The 24,121-nt window shown below is 34.4% G+C and overlaps 1 protein-coding gene across 3 annotated transcripts in view; it reads right to left on the bottom strand.

Moving 5' to 3' along the window:
• The window catches only part of rock1 (Rho-associated, coiled-coil containing protein kinase 1), a 105,207-nt gene that overhangs the window by 47,237 nt on the left and 33,849 nt on the right, over positions 1-24,121 (bottom strand). For all 3 annotated transcript variants that reach the window (XM_048163648.1, XM_048163646.1, XM_048163647.1), the window contains exons 2-9: positions 15,255-15,336; positions 10,639-10,739; positions 7,618-7,755; positions 7,027-7,202; positions 5,363-5,447; positions 4,543-4,687; positions 1,430-1,568; positions 1,200-1,291 (exon numbers count right to left, since the gene is read on the bottom strand). In XM_048163648.1, the coding sequence (XP_048019605.1) occupies positions 1,200-1,291; positions 1,430-1,568; positions 4,543-4,687; positions 5,363-5,447; positions 7,027-7,202; positions 7,618-7,755; positions 10,639-10,739; positions 15,255-15,336 (958 nt within the window). The remainder of the gene's footprint in view (positions 1-1,199; positions 1,292-1,429; positions 1,569-4,542; positions 4,688-5,362; positions 5,448-7,026; positions 7,203-7,617; positions 7,756-10,638; positions 10,740-15,254; positions 15,337-24,121) is intronic.

Below are 24,121 nucleotides of genomic sequence, written 5' to 3'. Positions count from 1 at the left end.
CTGCATTGCTGTGTTGTGCTAGGTTGTTTTGGGTGGTTGCATTAAGATCCAAGTCAGAGGAGCCCACCCCCAAACATAAATGATTTTTGGTGTCTAGATCATGTATCAAACTCTGCTCCTGGAGGGCCACTGTCCTGCAGAGTGTAGATTCAACCAGCTCCAAAACACCTGCCTGGAAGTTTCAAGAAATCCTGAAGATCTTGATTTGCTGGTTCAAGTTTATTTAATTAGGGTTGGAGCTAAACTCTGCTGGACAGTAGGCCTCAAAGAACTGAGTTTGACAACCGTGGTCTAGAAGGTTAATTTTGTTATTTGTTGTATTGTGCACCAGAGTGCATTTGTAGCAGGACACTTTCACTGAATCATTCAGAGAAATTCTTCACTTGAGAGAAATTCTTCAAGAGAGAAGTCACCCAAAGAAACTGTCAATATTTTCTTTTCTGTGGAAAATAAAGGAAGATATTTTAAAATGTAAATCCAAGTTGTTGTTTTTTTTGTTTTGTTTTTTGGTCCATAGAATTATTGTTTTGGAACCCAGTGACTTTCACACCGTCGTATATAGATGGTTTCAAAGATAATAGACATGAATCAAACAGGTCATAAAAGTTTAAATTTTGCTTTCATGGGCTCTTTCAGTGGTTCGGAGCGCGTATCAAACTGTGAAGTCACGTGATTTCAGTAAACAAGGCTTCATTATGTGATAAGTGTTAAGAAATGTCAATGGTTCACCACTGGGGGGCGTGACTTTGGCAGTTTGATACTTGATCTGAACCACTGATTCGAAAAAAAAAGATTCATAAAGCTTCAAAGCTTCATGAAGCAGTATTTTGAAATTGCCCATCACTAGATATGGTTGAATAAAGTTGTTATTTTGGTTTTTTGGTGCACAAAAAGTTGCTTCATAACATTAAGGTTGAACCACTGTAGTCACATGAACTGTTTGTGTCTTTTTTAGCTTTCTGGGCATTGAAAGTGTTAATAGTCTTGCTGGCAATGCAGGCCTCACTGAGCCATCGGATTTTATCAAAAATATCTTCATTTGTGTTCCGAAGATGAATGAAGGTCTTACAGATGTGGAACGACATGAGGGTGAGTAATTAATGACAGAATTTTCATTCTTGGGTGAACTAACCCTTTAATTTAAAACAAATGAAAAGATAACTAAGCTGGCAGATGTGAGGTTCAGAAACTCAACTCACTCTCTCTGATGTTCTCCCATGCCCACTGGTCATTCTTGAAAAAATTATGTCGCTTGATTTCATCGACTCCATTGCGTCCTAACCGCACCTCCCTAGTGAGAGATGACAACATAAGCACAATGTATTTTGAATTAACATGCTTTTGTTCAATCCCTGATATATAAATGATCAATGCTGAAAACATGTATTGTATGTTATTTGCAGTTTAAAAGTATTTTTTGTATGCAAACCTGTCCGTGAGGAATGCACAGATGAGGCTTTTTGCATCTTTTGAGATGTCACTGTCATCGGGGAAGGTCAGGGCATTCTTGTGATTCATGATTTTGCTGTAGGTGCCCACCAGCGAGTCAGCATAGAATGGCGTGTCACCTGAGGATACATTCAACAACACATACACTTATTCTTCAGAACGCTTCCTCTGTTCCTAGCTTTGTGATCTCTCCATCTGTTGGGAAGTCTCACATTCTTAGGAATGTGTCTTCGTCTTTTGAGTTTAGTTTCTAAGAATTTAAACTGGAGCCAAAATGAACTGTTACTCTTGTGCTTCTGCCAGGACATTCCCTCTGGATGTAGGGATCTATGATCAGAAGTGTAGCTTTTAATAGACAACTTTTATGGTAATTTGAAACATGAGCACTCTAAAGAAAGAGTTTTTGCAGTTTTAAATGTGACGAGATAAAAAGACTGCACCACAAAATAATACTAAGGGAGCACATCTTTCTAATGAGCTTTCCTTGCACAAACACTGTGTACTCTGATTCACCAACAGATGGCTTATTACCTGGTTATTTAACTAAATTACACAAGTTACATGTTTATACAAAGCAAGACAAGAACACTCCTTTTAAAATCACTTAAGCTGTCTGTTACTTCTGCTCTTTTGCAAAAACTCTAGTTATAATAACGGAAGCGGACTACACTACACAATGAATCTCTTATTTACAGGTCCATCTCAATAAATTAGAATTTCAAAGTTTTTTTTTTTTCTGTAATTTAATTCAAAAACTTAAAACTTAAATATATTCTAGATTTATTAGACAAAGTAAAATATTTCCAGACTTTTTTGTTTTCATTTTGATGATTACAGCTTGCTGCTCATCAAAATAAAAAAAAATAAAAAAATATCTCAAATTATTAGAATATTTAATTTCAAGTTCTATTAAATTACCATTTTAAGGGTATAAATACTGGGTTTAGGTCAGTAATCCCAACAGCAGCCATGGGGAAGTCTGCTGACTTGACAGTTGTCCAGAAGACGATCATCAAGACCCTCTACAATGAGGGTAAGCCACAGAGGGTCATTGCTGAAAGAGCTGGCTGTTCGCAGAGTGCTGTGCCAAAGCATATTCATGGAAAGTTGACTGGAAGGAAAAAGTGTGGTAGGAAAAGGTGTACAAGTGAAAGGAATGACCGCAGGCTTGAGAAGATTGTCAGGCAAAGCCGATTTAAGAACTTAGGAGAGGTTCAAAACGAGTGGACTGAAGCTGGAGTCAGTGCATCAAGAGCCACCGCACACAGATGTCTTCAAGAAATGGGCTACAACTGTCACATTCCACGTACCACTTCTGAACCAAAGACAACGTCAGAAGCGTCTTACCTGGGCTAAGGAGAAAAAGAACTGGACTGTTGCCCAGTGGTCGAAAGTCCTCTTTTTAGATGAAAGTAAATTTTGCATTTCATTTGGAAATCAAGGTCCCAGAGTCTGGAGGAAGAGTGGATAGGCACAGAAACCATGTTGCTTGAAGTCCAGTGTGAAGTTTCCACAGTCAGTGATGATTTGGGCTGCCATGTCATCTGCTGGTGTTGGTCCACTGTGTTTTCTGAAGTCCACAGTCAATGCAGCCATCTACCAGGAAATTTTAGAGCACTTCATGCTATCTTCTGCTGACAAGCTTTATGGAAATGCTGATTTCATTTTCCAGAAGGACTTGGCACCTGCCCACACTGCCAAATGTACCAAAAGCTGGTTCAATGACCATGGTGTTACTGTGCTTGATTGGCCAGCAAACTCATCTGACCTGAACCCCATAGAGAATCTATGGGGTATTGTCAAGAGGAAGATGAGAGACACCAGACCCAACAATGCAGATGACCTGAAGGCTGCTATCAAAGCAACCTGGGCTTCCATTACACCTGAGCAGTGCCACAGGCATATTGCCCCCATGCCATGCCGCATTGATACAGTAATTCATGCAAAAGGAGGCCCAACCATGTATTGAGTGCATAGAAATGAACATGCTTTTCAGAACCCTGACATTTCTGTTTAAAATATCCTTTTTTTATTGATCTTATGAAGTATTCTAATTTATTGAAGTTTTAAGATTGGTGGGTTTTTGTTAAATGTGAGCCAAAATCATCACACTTAAAACAACCAAAGACTTAAAGTACTTCAGTCTGTGTGCATTGAATATATTTTAATACACTACTTCCACAATTTGAGTTGAATTACTGAAATAAATTAACTTTTCCATGACTTTCTAATTTATTGAGATGCACCTATACATCGGGTTTGCACTTTGTTGATTATAATGACAAAACTGGCGCAGTTTAGTCACTGAGCTCGAACTTGAAAGAAACTCTTCTGAGCAGTATAGAGCGGATTCTGAATAACTTAAGCACCTCTGATTGGCCATTATATTTAGGTGTTCAAAACCACAATGTAAATATAAACCTTTAATGCTCTTCAGAGTGCAAACTCAAATATGCTCTGGAACTAACTACAAAAACTAAATTTAGTTAATGTGTGTTTTTATTTTAGTTTAATTAGTTTCAAAAGGCAGATGGCTAATTTTTGTATCTTATTTTATTCTAGCTAACAGAAATGATTTTTATTAGTTTTAGTTTGTTAATGTTAACAATAATAACAATTCTTACAAAAATGTTTAATTAATTTGTTCATTCGTTTTAGTTAAAACATGAGGACGTTTTATTAATCTGTCCCTTTGTTTTTAGTTCCATTGTTTTAGTTATATCGTGGTTATGTTTTATTCATTTCTTTCTTATTTTCAGTTAAAGGTACACTATGGAACATTTGACCTTCTAGCGGTTAAAAGATAGATAAGGTTTTACAATGAACTCTGTTAGAGAGCTACATATGGCAATTTATCTGTTCAATAAAATACCTTCCTCAACACTAAAAAACAACATTTCAAACCCCTCAGATACCGCCATCTCCGAAAAGCCAAGTCAACGTTGATTCTGGTTATATTACAAGCTCTGTCGCGTTCTCTTTTTGCCAAAGACTCTCCTCTGTTTGGCGTTCGTTTAAAACGGGTGATTCCGGTAGGTTGCATGCATACTTTCGTGCAAATGCAAAACCTTGTTGCACTGATGCTAAACTCACCAACGAGCATCTCATACAGGAAGACCCCCACAGACCACCAGTCACACTCTCGGCCATAGTAGCCGTCTCCTCCCTGCGACTTCAGTACCTCTGGAGAAATATAGTCTGGAGTTCCTACTGCTGTGTCACATCGTACCATTCCATCCTAGGAGAAAGAAAAACAACAGAATTTACTACAGAAGAGAGTCTACAGCGTAACTGAAAGAATACTAAATGTGACTGAAGTACTTTGTAGGAATGGCTCAAGTTGTCATTCACCAACTGACTTGTTCATTAGTGAGGTTGAATAGCTTTAGATAATTTTTAGATTATTGTTTTGATTTTAATATTTTTTAGTAGTGGTGCAGAATGCTGCGTCATAATGTACATTTTTAAATGTATATTTACAGTTGTATCGATAACTATGATGCTGGGTTATTCTTAGGTAACAGCCAAGTAGAGAAGTTAGAAACAAATTTTTTATTACATCATATGATGAATGACAATTATTGTTACTTTTTCTGCGTGTCAAATGCAGTTAGTAAAAGTTATAAATGTGAATAGTTTTGTTTTCCCTTTAAGCAAAATGTGTAATATCTTAATTTCCATTAAACATCAAGTAAGAACAGTATGGGTTATAATTGATATCATATTTCCAAATAAATGGTAAGAGATTCATAGACAGTTCATTTACAATTAAAATATACTCATATATAATGAAATATGGGATGAAACTCTAAAAGTGCTGTGTGTAAATATATATATGCAGGTCTCAATATCAACTAGTCAAAATAGTCACATTGACTTATGAAAATGTGTAGTTTTGCACAATCTCTAGTACCTTGTTCATTTTCATGCAGGTTCCAAAGTCTGCCAGCTTCAAATGGCCTGTCTTGTCTAGCAACATGTTGTCAGGCTTTACGTCCCTAAGATAAACGTTAAGCGAAAACACACACACACACACACACACACACACACACACATTGGTTATTTTCAAAATTCCAAGTAAGGAAGCACACCTGAAAAAAAATGAAAAGACTGTTTAATGCAGGGGTCTCCAAGCTTTTTTTCATTTGAGAGCTACTTTTTAAAAATGAAAGTGGCTGAGAGCTACTCATGTTATACCATACTTAAATAATGTATCTTAACTCTCATATTAACAACTATTCAAACTGTTTTAAACCTGAAAGAATTTTTGTAGGCTTATATGCATCACCCTTTAATTTCAGAGAAAAGATCAGAATCAGAGAATAGTTCTTTATGGAAAATAGTACTTTGCATATTATACTGTAAAAACACATAACTACAGTTGATTTCATAGTGCATCATAACTAGATATGAAACTGAATGAAAATTTAACTATATTTTGACCAAAACATTAAATTAATAACATTAAAAATGATGGCCAGATTTTAAAGGAGTGTCACAATAACGTTATCTACTAACATGTACTACAAGTTCAAATAAAGTTTTGATAAAAAAAGTTTTATAAAAAGATAAACCTCACATTTCAACCTTTAAATCATTTTTATTAAAAGGTTTAATCAAAATGATAAACGGTCATTTTATCTGCTCCATAAACAAGGCTACCTTATTATCCGAAGATTTTTAGAATGCACATTAGCTTATTTTCCATCTTTTAAAATTAACAAAAATTCTGTCTGATTTTCGCATTTACTGAACAATAAAGACAGACAGACAGGATGAAAATGTAAATTCACTCTCTGTCAGTTGATGGCGCTTATGGAACAGCAGAAATGGAGCAGTTTCCCCAGTAACCTGTGTAACACAGCAGTGCTTCGCTTAAGCCGCCCGGCTTTATAAACACTACTTTATTAGGCATTACTCAGAGGGAAGATGAAAAATAAATGCCATTGAAACTTTTCTAAAGACAGTTGGGTTCCCCCTTAAGCCGGGGACACACTTAACGATTGTAAGGCCGATTATGAATGTAAATTGATACTTATGACTGATCGCGCTTAAACACATCCAGTCAGACGCAGTTCAGTCGCCGATAACAGTCGGTGTTCAAATTCCATGTGTAAGTATTTAAATCTGCTTCAATCGCAGGAAACAATCGCTGTGTGTTGAGCACAGTCTTAGAATGTTTTAACTAGTCATTAAATGTGTGCCTGGCTTTAGAGATACATTAAAATAATTAATTCATACATTCTTTAAAATAATTTCTTCCGTCATGTTTTCACACAGAACCAAACCTACGCTGCTTAATCTTGCTTGATTGAAACTTTGAAGTCCTGATTTTTTTGTATTGTTGGTTGTGTTTCTGTTATATTGTAATTAAATTTGCATGTTCATAAATAAATAAAAATAATAACCTCACAGCCAATACGTCAAACTTGATTTATGTTGGACGGGTGGGACACGTGTCTATATTAGCTCACTCTGAAAAGTACATCTTGGTGAGCTACCTCCAATCAGGCCACGAGCTACTGGTAGCTTGTGAGCGATGTGTTGGAGACCCCTGGTTTAATGTATGAATGACACCTGTGAATGAAGCCCATGGAGTGGATGCCGTCCAGTGCCAGCACAACCTCAGCAGTGTAGAAACGTGCCCACTTCTCAGGCACATCATAGTTGCTCATTAGGTTGACCAGGTCTCCACCTGGCATATACTCCATCACCATATAGAGGTAGCGATCGTCTTGGAATGCATAAAACAGCTGGGGGAAAAAATTATATTTGTTGGCGATATCTATGACCTTTTAAGGTAATCAGCTAACCTAGCTAGTTATTTTTATTGTTGGCATTTTATTCAATTTAAATGTCCACATTTTAGTAAGAAGAAAAATATAAAAACTTTTATTAATCAATCTCCATAAGGAAAGGACATCAGTTATAGTAGATACTTTGAAGGCATCTAGAGTAAAACGACACTATATTTAACAAAGTACATACAAAAGACCTGAACCAGAAGGGATGCACCTGTTTTTGTTTGCACATAACCTGTATAAAATGTATTCAGTTTTTAAATTAGTTTTTAGAATAACTAGACAGCAACTACACATTCATCCACACTCAAGACAAATCACACAGCTGATTATGATTAATAATCATACTTAATCAATTGATTCATACCTGTACTACCCAATTACTGTTTGCAAAGGCCATAATATCCCTCTCTTCCCAGAAGAAAGCAGAGTCCGACCTTTTGATCATCTCAAACTTGCTGAGCAGCTTCATGGCGTACACTTTCCTCGTGGCTTTGTGCCTCACCTACAGAACAGAAAGAAAGGGAACATGAACAGGGCTTGTTATTTACTTTAACTTCACTGAACTATGACACACAAAGGAAACAATATAGAATATATAACACTCACATAACTTCTACTGTATTCACACTAATGAAAAGTTAAAAATGTAAGGAAAAAACAACCAATCTGCAGTGCTGGGCAACATGACCAAAAATCTGTCACTGTATTTTTTTAAGATTCTGGCAGTTTCACTGTAATTTTTTCCTTTGCATGACTGGGCATTTACATAGTTTATAGTTGCTTATTTTACTGTCAGCAATGGTGCACAAAATACACAAAGTAATAGAACAGATAGCTACAATAATATAATTGTTTTTATTTTATTTGAGCACAAGTACAAAAGTACTTTATTTTTAATGTACTTAAGTATTAAAAGTAAAAAATACTGACAGGTTATATATATATATATATATATATATATATATATATATATATATATATATATATATATATACACATTAGTACATAAGAAAGATTACTGCAGACAATTAATATGCATTGACCTGCAAATAAGCAAATGTTTGATTTTATTAGCAAAACAAACAAACAAACAATATCAAAATATTAACCTTCAGTATACTATAATACTATAATAAAATATCAATGTTGCACGGCCAAATGTGTTCACAACAATGCTATACTGTTTTATACTGTATAATTTGAAATTTGCAGCAGGTTAGAATTGTTGTTTCATGTCCAGCTGAGAGTTATTTTCTCCCTCAGCAAGAATGGTTTCACTGAAGAGATGGAGTACTGGCTTGAGGTACAAGACACTAACATAGTGTTCACCAGACAAGGCATCAGTGAACTCCTGAAGTGGCCTCAACACCTTGTTCACTGTCTCCAGCAAATTCATGTCCAACCAGCTGGGCACCAAGTTCTTGTCAGCTTTAAACACCTGACTTATTTGAATGTACAATATGGATTGAGCGTCACTCAGCTGTTAACAGACTGTTGTGCTACCTGGCTAGCCACTGACGGTATAATTCTGTAAATGTACACCATTTATAATAAGTTAAACACTACATCTGCTCAGCACTGATCATGTAAACATCCTTTATTGTAATGTACTCAATGTACCCCAAAATGCATGAAAATCACATACAAATCATATACTGTCATAATCATATATTTAAAAAAAAAAGTACATTTACTATGCAAATGTTAAATGTAATGGTAAAACGTTGTAACAAATTCTAGATAATGGTATAATACAGTGTGACAGCATTAAAATCAACCAAAAATGGCAGTGACAGCAGTATAAAAGACGACAATACAGGGAGTGCAGAATTATTAGGCAAGTTGATTTTCTGATCATATTTTTTTCCCAAGCACATTTTACCAATTCCAATCCACATCAATCTTAATAACTACTATTAATATTGTTTTTAATCATTTATAAGTGATATATAATTGTTCATGAAGGCTGGAAATGAAAAATGCCTTATATTCAGGTGTGCAGAATTATTAGGCAAGTTTTCTTTTACAGGCAAAATGAGCCAAAAAAGAGATTTAACTCAAGACTGAAAAGTCAAAAATTATTAAATACTCATGAGAAGGACACAATACTAATGCAATACTAGAAATTGCAAAGTTAAAGCATGACCAAGGGACAGCAAAATGCTCATTGGGTCAGCGGGGTCAGACAAAAACAGGTGGAAAAGAAAAGACACATGTTAACTGCAAAATAATTAAGAATTAAGGTGAAGAATTAAGTGTGAAACCATCAGGAACCCTTTAGTCTCCAGCGCCACCATTTTCCAGAACTGCAACCTACCTGGAGTCTCCAGAAGTGCAAGGTGTTAGGATCTCAGAGACTTAGGTTAGCTAAAGAATCCTAAAAAATGACCTGCACTTGATAAGAATCACAAGCTGAAGTGTTATAAAATACATGAAGACTGGGTTTTTATAGGGCTTATAGACAGACAGCTTGAGAATGACTCCTGATGGACCAGCACCACATCCTCTTGTACCACTGTTTGAAGAATTTATCTTCCAGAATCTGGCAGTAAGTTTTGGAAGATCATTTTTAGTCCATCTCTGCAAGACAGACATTTCAGGATAAGAGATGGACTAAAAGTGAACTCAAACACCTTACTGCCAGATTCTGGAAGATAAATTCTTCAAACAGTGGTACAAGAGGATGTGGTGCTGGTCCTTCAGGAGTCACTCTCAATCTTTCTGTCTATAAGGCCTATAAAAACCCAGTCTTCATGCATTTCATAACACTTCAGCTTGTGATTCTTATCAAGTGCGGGTCATTTTTTAGGATTCTTTAGCTAACCTAAGTCTCTGAGATCCTAACACCTTGCACTTCTGGAGACTCCAGGTAGGTTGCAGTTCTGGAAAATGGTGGCGCTGGAGACTAAAGGGTTCCTGATGGTTTCACACTTAATTCTTCACCTTAATTCTTAATTATTTTGCAGTTAACATGTGTCTTTTCTTTTCCACCTGTTTTTGTCTGACCCCGCTGACCCAATGAGCATTTTGCTGTCCCTTGGTCATGCTTTAACTTTGCAATTTCTAGTATTGCATTAGTATTGCGTCCTTCTCATGAGTATTTAATAATTTTTGACTTTTCAGTCTGAGTTAAATCTCTTTTTTGGCTCATTTTGCCTGTAAAAGAAAACTTGCCTAATAATTCTGCACACCTGAATATAAGGCATTTTTCATTTCCAGCCTTCATGAACAATTATATATCACTTATAAATGATTAAAAACAATATTAATAGTAGTTATTAAGATTGATGTGGATTGGAATTGGTAAAATGTGCTTGGGAAAAAAATATGATCAGAAAATCAACTTGCCTAATAATTCTGCACTCCCTGTACACAATACACTTACCAGTTGTACTTCTCCAAATGCCCCTCTTCCTATGACCTTTACCACTTCATAGTCCTCTGCTTTCATACGAAGCTCACGAATTTTGCTGATTGTGTCCTTATCTAGAAACAAAAACACATATGCACAATATCACCCAGAGTGTGCTTGCTTTGGTAATAATAAAAGTAAATATAGCTGCAAGAAGCAACTGTCCTGAGACTTTATATAAACCTTAATAATAAAGCAATACTATCTAGCCTAGTTAGTATTAGGCACGGGCCGAACTTTTCAAGGTATCCCACAGTTTGAAAGCGTCATGGTTTCAAAACCACTCAAATTTTCCCTGATACCGTTCCTGCGGTATGAGTTTTTTATGTCTTGTCAAAGACGGAAAGTGCAGGAATCCCTCAGGCTGTGTGCAGCGTAGAGAGTAACCCCTTCACCTCAGGTTGGTGCGAGCAGTCAGTCACCAGTGTGTAGGATGACCAAAGTAGGGAAACCCCTCGAAAAAGACGAGTGGTTGGTAACTGTATGATGACCTAAATCACGAAATGGCCTTAACTACTAAATAAACTGCAAAATGTTACATGTTCTAATACATTTATTTAATGGACGGCTTGCTTCTGACAGCACATTCACAAGCTTGGAGTGCCATTTACGGGACACTATTAGCATGTGCTAATACACCAGTTCATTCACCAGTTGAATGAACCTCACATTCCCACATCCACCAATGCATGGATGTGGGAATGTGATGCGTCTTAGTGTGTTCATCAAATCGTGACGGTTGTGATGTAATTATATAAATATATTATCTGACGCACTGCATGAAGTTAAATACAGCTTGCAGCTTCAATTCACAGTAAATGCTGCTCTGCAAGTGCTGTGTGTTTGAGTCGCTAATAATTGCATTTGGAAACACAACGTGCACCAACCACCAATCGTTTACAAATCTGTTGTCATTGTCAAAGACAAAAGTCTTCCTGGATCTCCCATTGGATTTCCGCCAAAATAAAATCACAATGATTTAATGTTTGAAAGCAAGAAATAAAGACATCTATAATAATAATAATAATAATAATAATAATAATAATATCATATCATAATATTTATATGAATACTTTTTAATATTTTCATTATAACTCTATTAATACCTTCTTTTTTCTTGTTGTCTTTAGCTGATCACATGCCTGGCTCACAGAAGTGACTGCAACTTTTTTTTAAAGTCATTTAAATTACTGAATTAATTTTATTTTATATAATTTTAATTTAACTAAGAAGAATTAAATACTTTAATTTAAATATTTAACCTGACACATGTTTACTACTGTTCCAAGTTTTCTATATCAAAGGTTCCCAAACAGAAGAAGAAAACGAACCGATACAATAGATGCCTACTAAAGGTGCCTGCTAATAATATTACTGTAAGGGGCCAAGCACAACATAGGCAAAATGAGAAGCTAAACAAACATGGCAGGGAGCATCAGACCAACTGCAAAAATTAGTAATTAAAAACCACTAGAGACTATTTTAAACAAGATGGTTGAAAAACAATAACTAAAAATTACTTGTCATTACCCCAAATTATGTATTTGCTTATCATTTTTTGACCCTTGTTGCAAAACGTACGAACAAGATGGTGATGACCAAATTGATGTGGGCTGCCAAGTGAAAATTTCCTTACTACAATATTATTTTCTTGCTAAAAATGAAATGAAAAGTTTTTTCCAAAGCATACATTACACTGCTCATCAACTACAACTTTTAGATGCCATTTTATTTTTATTTTTTAAATCACTGTCATGCAACCACATATCATATCATATCATAGACAATGAAGTAAACGTCTATGCTGCCTTGAGAAACTGATCAGATTAAGGTAAACAAGCAGTAGACAAGATGTGTCAGCATTTTTCAGCTTTTGGACACAGCCGTGGTGTGTTCAATGTGGAATGACAACACCACACATAAAGTTTGGTGTCTATATGCCAAAGTTTAGCTGAGATACAGCAAAATAGTCTTAAATATTGACATGATGCATTCCAATGTAGCCATCACTTAACACAGTGGGCAACTTTGTCTGACAACAAAAGCCACTTTTCTATCATTGTGCCAAACAGTTCTGAGAACAGTAAGGAATGGTTAAGTTGCTTCTCCACTTGAGTGCAGCTTGGCACAGAATAGTTACAAAATGTTCCTGACCTGAAATTCTCGTCATGATTAGATAACGATGCACAACTGTGCTTAGCTGAGTTGGTTGAATATCTATAGCAAGGGTGGGCAACTCTGGAAACTCTCAAACCCCTCTGAAAATAACAGGCAGCTGTGTTTGAGTATGGTTGAAGCTAAACTCTGCAGGACAATGGATTTTCGAGGGCCAGAATTGCCTACCCCTGATCTATAGTGATGTTATGATGGTTTAAAGTATAATGCTGTATTTTTTCTACAGACCTTTCCGTCAGTAAGGTATATTAGTCTATATATATAAGATACATTAAACACACACACACACACATTAAAAAAAAGAATTTATTACTCGAATAATATTATGCCAATAAATGTACTTTGCAGCTAATATTGGAAATTTTGCCTTTCAGTGTGTTTTTCTCTCTCTCAGCTTATTAAGGCTACACCTCTTGCCATCTTTCTTTTTGAGTCACAGGCCATATCATGTCTGTGCTTCAGTAGAGCTAATCACTGTCCTAAAAACTGGACTAACTGATCATCCACCATAACGCACTCTCACCCCACCCCCCCAGTAAACCATTTAATCATATGCACTTCTGGCTGTGTCTTTAGACAAGCATCTGCATATTGTTAAGAATCCATTAACAAAAGAGAGGGAGGAATTAGATAACCTCAATATAAGAGGAAGTGAAAAGGAATCCATTTAGGTGAATTTTTGTACCACAGAGGGCCCTAAAGGCTTTATCTAACATAACAACTCTGCTTCCCTAGGGGACAGATAACATTCAGCCAGATTTGGACATTGCCAAGCAAGAGGGATTATTTTCTTACTTGTACGAGTCACATTTGGCACAAGTATGCACAGACCAACAGATTTAAAATACAGCAGAGAAACAATATGATTTGAATCATATTCATTCTCAGATCACAATTCATTGAAGTTTGAAAACATTGCAACAAATAGGACAGTTGCACACTTGCATGCATGATCTCTGGAAAAACAAGGAGGAAAAATGAAATTATGCATGCTCTTTAAGAAATATCTTGGCATTAAAATAATTGTGATATTCACAGTGTTGCGAAGTATGTTACGAAGTATGATTGTTGAATATGTTAATATTCAATATATTGCTCAGCTCTAGTTACAAAGCATTGCCAAAAGAATAACAGTTTTTCATTTTAACAGGTTTATTTTTGGCTGCGTTTACACTGCAAGGCTACCATATCTGATTTGTTCTACTTTCATTCACGTAAGACACAACTCTTATTTAATATCTACATTTACACTAATCCCCGCCTAAAACTGAATGATTCCACTGGTGATCACTTTCACTATGAGCGCAACAGTTAACCGCTGCCTTGATAAAAATGAAAGTACAGTCAGTCACAGTAATATAACTGCAAGAACTGGCCAAAAAACTAAAATATTATACAATTATTACAATAAACCAATGGTGCATTCTTATGAAGCCATATATCATCTTTATTTGAGAAATAGAGTGAATCTTGAAGGGATATTTCACCCAAAAATGGCATTTCTGTCATCATTTACTCCCCCTCAAGTTGTTCCAAACATGTATAATTTTTTTTTTCTGCTGTACACAAAAGGAAGGTATTTGGAAGTATGTTTGTAACGAAGCAGATTTCACCCCCCATTGACTACCATAGTAGGAAATAAAAATACTATGCCAGTCAATGGAAGGTGAGATCTGACTGGTGACCACATGTGTGTTTGTATTTTACATAAAGTGTGGTTCTACTAAACCTACATTAAAACATACAATATTGACAGCATCTAAAACGTAAATCATTTACATAAGAACAAGTTAATTAAAATATTGAATAAATATACTTAATCAAATTCTACTGAATTTGTGATCAATGAGATTATCTTTTCAAATCGCTTTTAATACAGTTGAATGATTTAATTATGACATTTATGTTCTATATGATTTCTGGTGAGATAAGTATTAGTTTAGATATAAGAGCTATAATTGTGTAGTCAGTGTGCAGAAGACACACCTATTTTATTGATTTCATATATCACTTATCCTGCTTGAAAAGACCATAAACGTTACAAAGTAAAAAACTCATTTACATGCATATATAATAAAAACGAATCCTGTGCAACTGATACACTAAAAATCTGGTGATTTTAGGTCAAGGTTTTGGCTATTTCGCTTGAACACTTCCAGTGTCTTCATCACCTAATGGTTAAAAAAAAAAGAGCGAAAGAGAGTCAGAGAGAGAGAGAGAAAAGGGGGGGCAGAGATAATGACATGTGGGTGACCACCATGCAGTCCCGAAAGACCTTTTGTTGAGGGAATACTTGGACAGACAAAATAGTGTCTGAATGAAATTACTGACCCAAAACAATCCCAGCTTGCAGTAAAGCAGCCTCAAACAGTTTTGATTCATCATTCTGAACAAACTCCAGACAAAATACTTACATCTATTTAAGAAGTTATCGATGCTTTTGTTTTTCCTCAGGGCCGGAAAGTCAAGGTCATAAACCAGAGCATCCAAACTGTCCTGAAATAAAACAAAAAAACAAATATTACTTCAGTGGAATGTAAATTTTGTATCGTAATTATTCATCACTTTTAAAGACCAGACAACAAATGTTTTTTTGCATTTGTATCAAGAAATTTACAGTTTCTAAAAATTAACACGTCATTGCAATGCACCATCCAGACTACAATTTGCAGTGTTATTCGATAGTAGTCGGTAAAAGTAACCATCTGCACAAACTCTGATTGTTTAACTGGTTGTTTTTAAAACACAACAGCACTTGCAAGTTCATTTTGTTATGATGCAGCTTCAAATTATTTCAATAATTATTTTTCACATCCTTCACCATACCTCATAATGACAATACAAAAAAACTGATGTGTGATCAATTTTGAATGTAAATCTATGAAAAAAAAAATTATACATATGTGCACATGCACAGAGAGCCACCTGTCAGACAGTGTAGGAGTACCAAATTGAGTTTTCTTTTCTGACTCATTGCATTTAAATTGTCAAATATGTTGACTATTTTAACCATGTATTTACTACTTTTCTGAACCTTGAATGACAGTAATTACATTGCTTTCTATGGAGTATAAAAAAAACCCATTGGATTTCATCAAAAGTATCTTAATTTGTGTTCCGAAGCTGAACGAAGGTCTTACAAGTTTGGAACGGTTTGGAAGTCAATACCGTCAACTGTCTGGTTACCAACTAGGGTTGGGTACCGAACTCAGTACTTTTAAGGGCACAAACCGAATTACATCGGTACTACTAAGTACCGATTCACATTAAATCAATTGGTGCTAAATTTCGGTACCTGAGAACGCATCAGGGTGCGAGAATAAAGTACGTTAGAGAAAGAGAGAGACCATGTGACGTCACCCCTGCAACTTGTTCAAACACAACACAGGGCAATGGCTAAACACCACATTCTGAAGTGTGGTTACATTTCACAAAACTAGACACAGACTAAGACAACACTATTTGCAATATGTCCATAAAAACTTGAAACGCGCTTACTCCAGTCTGTATATGATCTATGATCCCCGTTGCGAGCATAGTTAATCTCATCGCGGCATTCCACGCAGAAACCACTCTCATGCCTGCTTCGCATATTATTACATATTAAATATTGTCACAGTCATATTTTCCATGTGTTGTTAGTCAAACTCCAGCTGTGACAGCATCGTGGGGAAAATGAAACAACACTTTTGTGCTACTGTGCTGAGGAAACATTCACTCACGGCACAAGTGTCCGAACGCAGCGCTGAACAGCAGAGGTGAAGAACACCGCGCAAAACGGAATTTTGTGACATTTGTATTTTCAACTGTAATGCGATCTCATGCATACTACATCGCAAACATAACAGTTTTTATTTTGTCTAGTGTGTAAAATTTCTAAATAAAAAAATGTTGAAATTGAGAGGTTTGGACTTTTTTTTTTTTTCTCTCTCTTCACTGAAATAAATGTTTTGTTATTACACAGAGTAAAGTACCGAAAAAAGGTACCATTGGGTACTGGAACCAAATTTCAGGTACCGATACTAGTAACGGTTAAAATGTGAACGGTACCAAATCATATTACCAACATTCTTTAAAATACCTTCTTTTGTGTTCAACAGAAGAAATAATCTCATACAGTTTTGGAACAACATGAGGGTGAGTAAATGATGACAAAATTTTCATTTTTGGGTGAACTATCTATAAGGTTAGGCTCAGTTGAGTCTGAGGGTTTGAGTTACTACACAGCATGTTGAACTAGTCACGGGTGATTTAGACATTGAGGATTACACTAGATTAAGATTAATCCTGTTGATGTCACTTATGCCACTGCTAACCTGGTTAGATCAGTCTGCAGTTTCTTAACCTTGAATAGTTGATGGGCATTTATACTTTACACACACACACACACACACACACACACAAAAAAGCATTTTTTTAGGATTTACAAATTTCAATAGTTTAGTAAAATTCCATCAAATTTAATTATTTTAAATGAGTAAAAAAATAAAACATTTAATAGAATGGACCATTAGTTTGTGATTTGTATTCATAAATTTAAACATGTTCATTTTATCTTAAATTTATGAATGAATCAAACTAAAACGGTCCATTCCCTTGATCAATTAAGATTCATGCAAAATGTTTTATTAAGCTTTAATTTATTTTACTCATTTAAAATTCTTAATCCATATTATGAATAATGTGTTTTAGGATTATTCAATTCAATTTCATGGAATTTTACTATACAACTAAAATTTGTAAATCTTAAAGTGTATTCAGTATGTACTTAAAGTATATACACTACCAGTCAAAAGTTAGAAAAAAATTATGATACATTAATAATTAATTCTATAATATATATCAATTAAATCTCATCAAGGCTGTATTTGTTTGATCAAAAATACAGTAACATCAGTAACATTATGAAAAAATTATTACAAATTAAAATAATGTTTTTCTATTTTAATATTTTAAAATGTAATTTATACCTGTGATGTCAATGCTGAATTTTCAGCAGCCATAATTTTATTTTACAAATTTACAAAAAAATTGCTGCATTTAGCTGTGATGCCATTCCTGATTTCAGCAGAAGAACAAGATGCAGGAGAAACGAGTTAAAGGGTTGGTTCACATGTCGTTTTAAACCTGAAAGTCTTTTGCTCATCTTCGGAACACAAATTAAGATATTTTAAATCAAATCTGAGAAACTTCCTCCCCTCCATTGACCGTTATGCAACTACCACTTTGACACTCCAAAAAGTTCATCAAGAGACCGTAAAACAAATCCATAAGAATCAAGTGGTTTTGTCCAAATCTGAAGAGACTCACTGAATTTAGGCTTTTATTCACATATTTCATTTTATTATTGTAATATTTTATTGTAAAATAAATACTAATATATATATATATATATATATATATATATATATATATATATATATATATATATATATATATATTATTATATTCATATTTTTATAATATATAATACCTTATCATTTTAAGGTATCACTATTTTACAGTGTCCTTGTTACATGATATATGTACTTAATAGTAATAACAATAAATTATGCATTTACATGCAACTAACCCTAAACCAAAGCCTAACCCTAACCATAATTACATAGTAAGTGCATGTTGTTAATTAATATTACTCCATGCTTAAATGTATATTTTCACTAACAAGGACACCTTAAAATAAAGTGTAAACTTAATTAATATAATACTTTTATTTTACATTAACATTACATTTACAGCTGCTGCTCACATGTAAGAACACAGAGACACACTTCACACAGATTCAATTTTTTTTTTTTTTACAACAATTTATCACGCGTACGTGCAACTTCAACTCAGTAAGACTCATGAAGTGCAAAGGATCCAACTTTTTTTTTTTTTAAATCACGCCAGACATAATCAGACAATCATAATTAAAAAAAAAAAAAAAAAAAAAAAAAATTCAAACCTTGAAAAAAATAACAGTTAAAAATCAAGCATTTTCTAAACATTTTACAAACTGTGGTAATAACAAACCTCTCCGTTCAGCAATGAATGTTTGCATAACATCCTGCCACAGAGAATTCTGGATGGCCACAGTCACATTCCTCAGCAGGACTGTACACGTCAGAGAGCTATTTTAAGAATGCGGCTAAACAAGCTCCCAACAAAGTAGAGGAAAAAGCAGCCAAGACCACAGTCAGAAAGTGAAGAGGGCCTTAAGGGCTCCAGACTAAGATTTCAGAGGCGTGGCACTGGTGCCACCAAGTCTTACAGATGGTGGCACCAGCACCTAATTTGGTAGCACCGCACATGCAATATTATTAATATTACATGTTTTGTCTCTCAGAAATGCACATTTAAAAGTATCTTGAGTTGGGATGCAGATGTAATTTTTTTTTTTTTTTTTTTTTTAATAAAAATCAAAAGTAACAGTTTTTATATGGTAAAATTAAATATTCTAGCTGACAATTTAAGAATACTATGTATTAAAATTAACCATTGGTCTTCCATAGTATCATACATTTATAGATCATGATAACCACATGTAAAATCACGCATGGAACCTCACTACCACAGTAAAAAGTAACTACATGGTTTCTATGATATTTAAAACAGTTGCCTAAACACATTTAAAAGAAACAAAATGCACAAAAACTTCTATAGCTAAATATTTAATAACATTTAATGTAATTCTATATGAATATGCAATGTGTCCACCACAATACCATGGTTACAGTTAATGTTACTACTGTAAATCCATGGTTGATGATGTTGATTTTTTTTTGGTTAAAAAGCCTACTGACTGGTTCACTGTGGCACAATGTTTCTCCTGTTTTCCACATCAATGTTGTTGAAAATGTCAGCACTGTTTCATTTTAGGGCTGCAAGATATATCATTTTAGCACTGAAATTGCAATGTACACAACCAGGTCACATCGCAGGATGTGCAATGTCAAGTATAGGGATAGTTCATTTTCAGGGATCTTTTGAATGTTTTAGGTCCTGTCAGTTTAAACATTCAAGCTATTTTAAACCATTTGCGATAATGACTATTGTGGATGCACACGTCATGATTTCGATGCTAAAATGATATATAGTGCAGTCCTAGTTCGAATCCACCCTCATATATTTTTTTTTTCTCTCGTTAAACCCAAAGATGTTCAATGTATATCAAGTATATCAAGACCAGGGACCAGGGACACGTTTATGTGCATTTTGTTTTGTCATTTCACCGGAACAAATTCAGAGTCTCCGCACAGCATTAGATTGAAGCGCTCGTTTGACACTGTGTGAAGACTGTGCACTGTGTCAGTTTTTCCAATATTGTGCAGCCCTAGTGCAATGTTGAATTTGTCGTCAAATTTGAACCATTGAATTCATGGAAGCGGGAAAAAAAAGGACCAAATATTGCCTGCCGGATATTATAGGTTGTATTTTTAAACAGGCCACATATTTTGGAAGTGAAATCTAAAAGGTGAATATAGATGAATTTTTTAATAATGAAAATGTGTGAATTGTTTTCAATTGAATTATTCACAGCTTAAATATACAACCATGTCGAATTTCTATGCCTATATAAATGCAAGCTCCTAAAATACAATGCATTAAAATGCAAGCATGGTTAATGCAATGCATATTTTTTTTTCAATTAGTGCAATTCAAGCAGTTTTGTTTCAAAAACATTTGTCATTATTTTACTTCCATACAGAACTCAAGTTCATGGCAAAAATATGTATTAATATTAATTTGTTTGAAGTAAAAATTAACTTTTTTCAAAAATGACCAATTCTTTCAATTTACTCACACTCATGTAGGGCTGTCAAAATGGTGGAAAAACTACATTCGAATTTTATACTTAAATGTTACTAATATTCGAATTACATTCAAATTTAAAAGCCAAAATTTCAGTTGGAGGAAAAAACTGCTTTTGCCTTGTCTCCTGAGGCCGCAAGAGGGCACAATAAGCAACGAATTAATGCACTGCATTACATTTTTTATTTAAAGCAATAAAATAACATGACGGTCTGTAAAAAAAAAGTGCATAAAGTTTAAAGTAACATTTATAAATCAACTATAATTTCGTAAATTGCATAAACGTCGAGAAGACTTATCCATCACACCTAATTCTTTATCATTTATTTCTTTTATTTGTCTTTTTATGACAGACTGCACTGAAACACACCTAAAACCTACCCTTACGTCTGAAACCCTCTCAAAACCTACCCTTATGCATAAAAATCCTTTCAATCGGAAAGCAACACAACAAATCGGGTTTCTTGGGTGACCGTGGCACGGGGATGAGTCACCATAGATATATATGGATGCAGAATCCCTGGCAACAGCTGAAAACGGATCTCTTTCGTGAGCACTTAACCTCTTCGATAAACAAATCTATGCTTTCACTTAATCCCTCCCTATTCTAGCTTATGCTACTCTAAGCAATGTCTGAAACTTTGTATTGTGCGCACTTATTGTGTTTATTTGCCTCTTCACGATGAAACACCTTGCTGTATTCCTCACTTGTAAGTCGCTGTGAATAAATTTAAGGACATTTACATCGTTGCTGAGAAATATAATGTAGCGTTTCAGTAGTGAAGCTAAAAAAAAAAAAAAAAAAAACTTATTTTCTGACATAGTAATCATATATACATTAAGCTTTAATTTGCACAGTGAAGATTATATGCAGTGTTATTTTACATTTGATTACTTTATTCAATTTCTGTACCTGAAAACTACTGTTAAACCTTAAAAGCATTGATTATTTCATTTGTATCTTTGTTTTACTATATTTATTTGTGCTATTTCTTCTAGTTTAATTATTTGTTCTTTTTTTTTATTAATGACAGTTTACTTGTCTTTAATAATCATTGGAATGTATATGAGTAGTTTTAGCTGTAGTATCGAAAAAGGAATCAAGAACTCTTCAATTTCACTGGTATCTAAAATATTGGGTGTCATAAAAAAAACAAACAAAAAAAACCTGTGCACATTTTCTTCTGCAGAATACAATAAAGTATCTTGAAGAATGATGACAGCCAAATAGTTTTGGTTCCCAATTTGATTTCCATGGTATTCAACATACCTTCTTTCATTTTCCAAAGGAAAAAAAAAAAAAAAAAAAAGTCATACAGGTTTGGAATAAGATAACAGTGAGCAAATGATGACAATTTTCATTTTGGGGTGGACTAACCCTTTAAACATCATTCTTCTGCTAGAAAAAAACAGTACTTGACAATAAACAGTGACTGAATGCTCCTAGCTCCATAGCTCAAATAATACAGAGACTAAGAAATGTTCTGATGTAGTGTGTCTGTGTCATTTACTTTTTTTAACACAGTACATGATATTTCCTCACGCACATACATCTGATTATCTCTCAGCATAAGAAAACCTTCGGAACCGCTCGAGTCTGCCTAAGAAGCACCATTTAAAGGTGTGATGACATGAGAAATCAAATTTGCCTTGATCATTTGACATATAAGAGGTCTTTGTACCATTAAAACATCTAGCAAGTTTTAGAGCTTAAAACGTCCTCCTCATTATAATTAAAGGATTTATTTAATCAAGATCAAAAACTTGTTTTGATAATGGGTGACCTGTGATGTCACAAGGCATACATTTGCAAATGCCTGCCTCCAGAGCAAGACATCAGCAAATAGTTATACATTCAAGCACCATAGCACCACTGCCATTCTGTCGCTTAACGGGTGATATTTGCCTACATTGGATGTGGGCGTTGCACCAAAAGCAAATAGCACGCATTATAATCACTGACGTTTTCTACACTGGATACAGTATGATGTGCATTCAGTTTCTAACGCACTTGAATGTAAAACAACAGGTGCAACGAATGGTCAATGCAGAAAATTAGGAAAATTTTCACAAAGGACATTTATATCTTCTTGTTTTCAGTCTTATAAATGCATAATCTCTGTAAAGTATCAGGTCATCCAGATCCAACACAAGAGTAGTAATAATCAAAAACTATCTATTGAGCAAGTTACCTAATAAATTTAATAAACCAATGAGCGCTGCATAAAATGTAGGGCTGCACAACGATTAATCGCGATTAATCGTTTGCAAAATAAAAGTCTGTGTTACGTAATATATGTGTGTGTTCTGTGTATAATAATTATGTATATATAAGTACATGCACATACAAGTATATATTTAAGAAAAAAATATATTTATATATAAAATATTTATATTTATATGTAATATAAAATACATATAAATATATATATTTATTTATACATGTATATATTTCTTAAATTTATACATGTGCATGTATTTATATATACATAATTATTATACACAGAACACACACATATTACGTAAACACAGACTTTTATTTTGCAAACGTTTAATTGCGATTAATCGTTGTGCAGCCCTAATAAAATGCAACTTTGAGTGCCATACATCTACCCAAAAACTTTTCACAACCAGAATGGAACTAACACAAGTAAGGGTAATTCATGGCTAGCTGTGCATTAAATGATTTTAATGCAAGAAGTGGAGACAAAGAACCACCGGACGTGAAGCGGAGACTGGAATGGTAAAATGACGGTTATATTCATCAGTTATTTTGTCTACGAGAGAGAGAGAGAGAGAGAGAGAGAGAGAGAGAGCGAGAGAGATTGTGCGTGTGAATTGCCGTCTATCCAGTGTCTCTCTATTAATAGTGAAGCTGTATGTTGAATTATTTAAAAAAACAGTGATGCTTCCACCTCGTTGCTGAGAAATATAATGTAGCGGTTCAGTAGTAATCCTAAAAAAAAAAAAAAAAATCTTTTATTTTCTGACATAGTAATCATATATTCATTTTTTTTTTTAACTTTGGGGAGGAAAATCTGTAGAAGTACTTTCCATCCATCCAAACATTAACATACACAGGCTCAACCATATACTGTCTTTCCAGTGAAATGCCAATGTCCTGAGGATAGTGCCTCTCATTTCCTATTGCCACCTCACACCCAAGAGAAACCAAATATACTTCTCAAAAGGTCCTGTCTGTGAAAAACATAAGTAGGATCTCTATCAATGCACTCTCTGTTCCACTAGTGACTAAAATATGAAGCTTAAAGGGACAATTCACCCTAAAATGAAAATTAAGTCATCATTTACTCACCCTGGTGTTGTTCTAATGCCATATGCCATTTTTTTCTTTATGGGACCAAAAAAGGAGAAAATTTAATAAATGTCCTGTTCACGCTCATCCATATAATGCCAGTAAATAGCGACCAGCATCTTTAAAAATAGCAACCAGCTTTTTAAAAATGATGCAAAAGTATCACATAAT

This window comes from Megalobrama amblycephala, linkage group LG17 (genome assembly GCF_018812025.1).
Source record: "Megalobrama amblycephala isolate DHTTF-2021 linkage group LG17, ASM1881202v1, whole genome shotgun sequence".
NCBI lineage: Eukaryota > Metazoa > Chordata > Actinopteri > Cypriniformes > Xenocyprididae > Megalobrama > Megalobrama amblycephala.
Note: the sequence above shows the minus strand (reverse complement) of the source record. Positions and strands in the feature narration are given on the sequence as shown.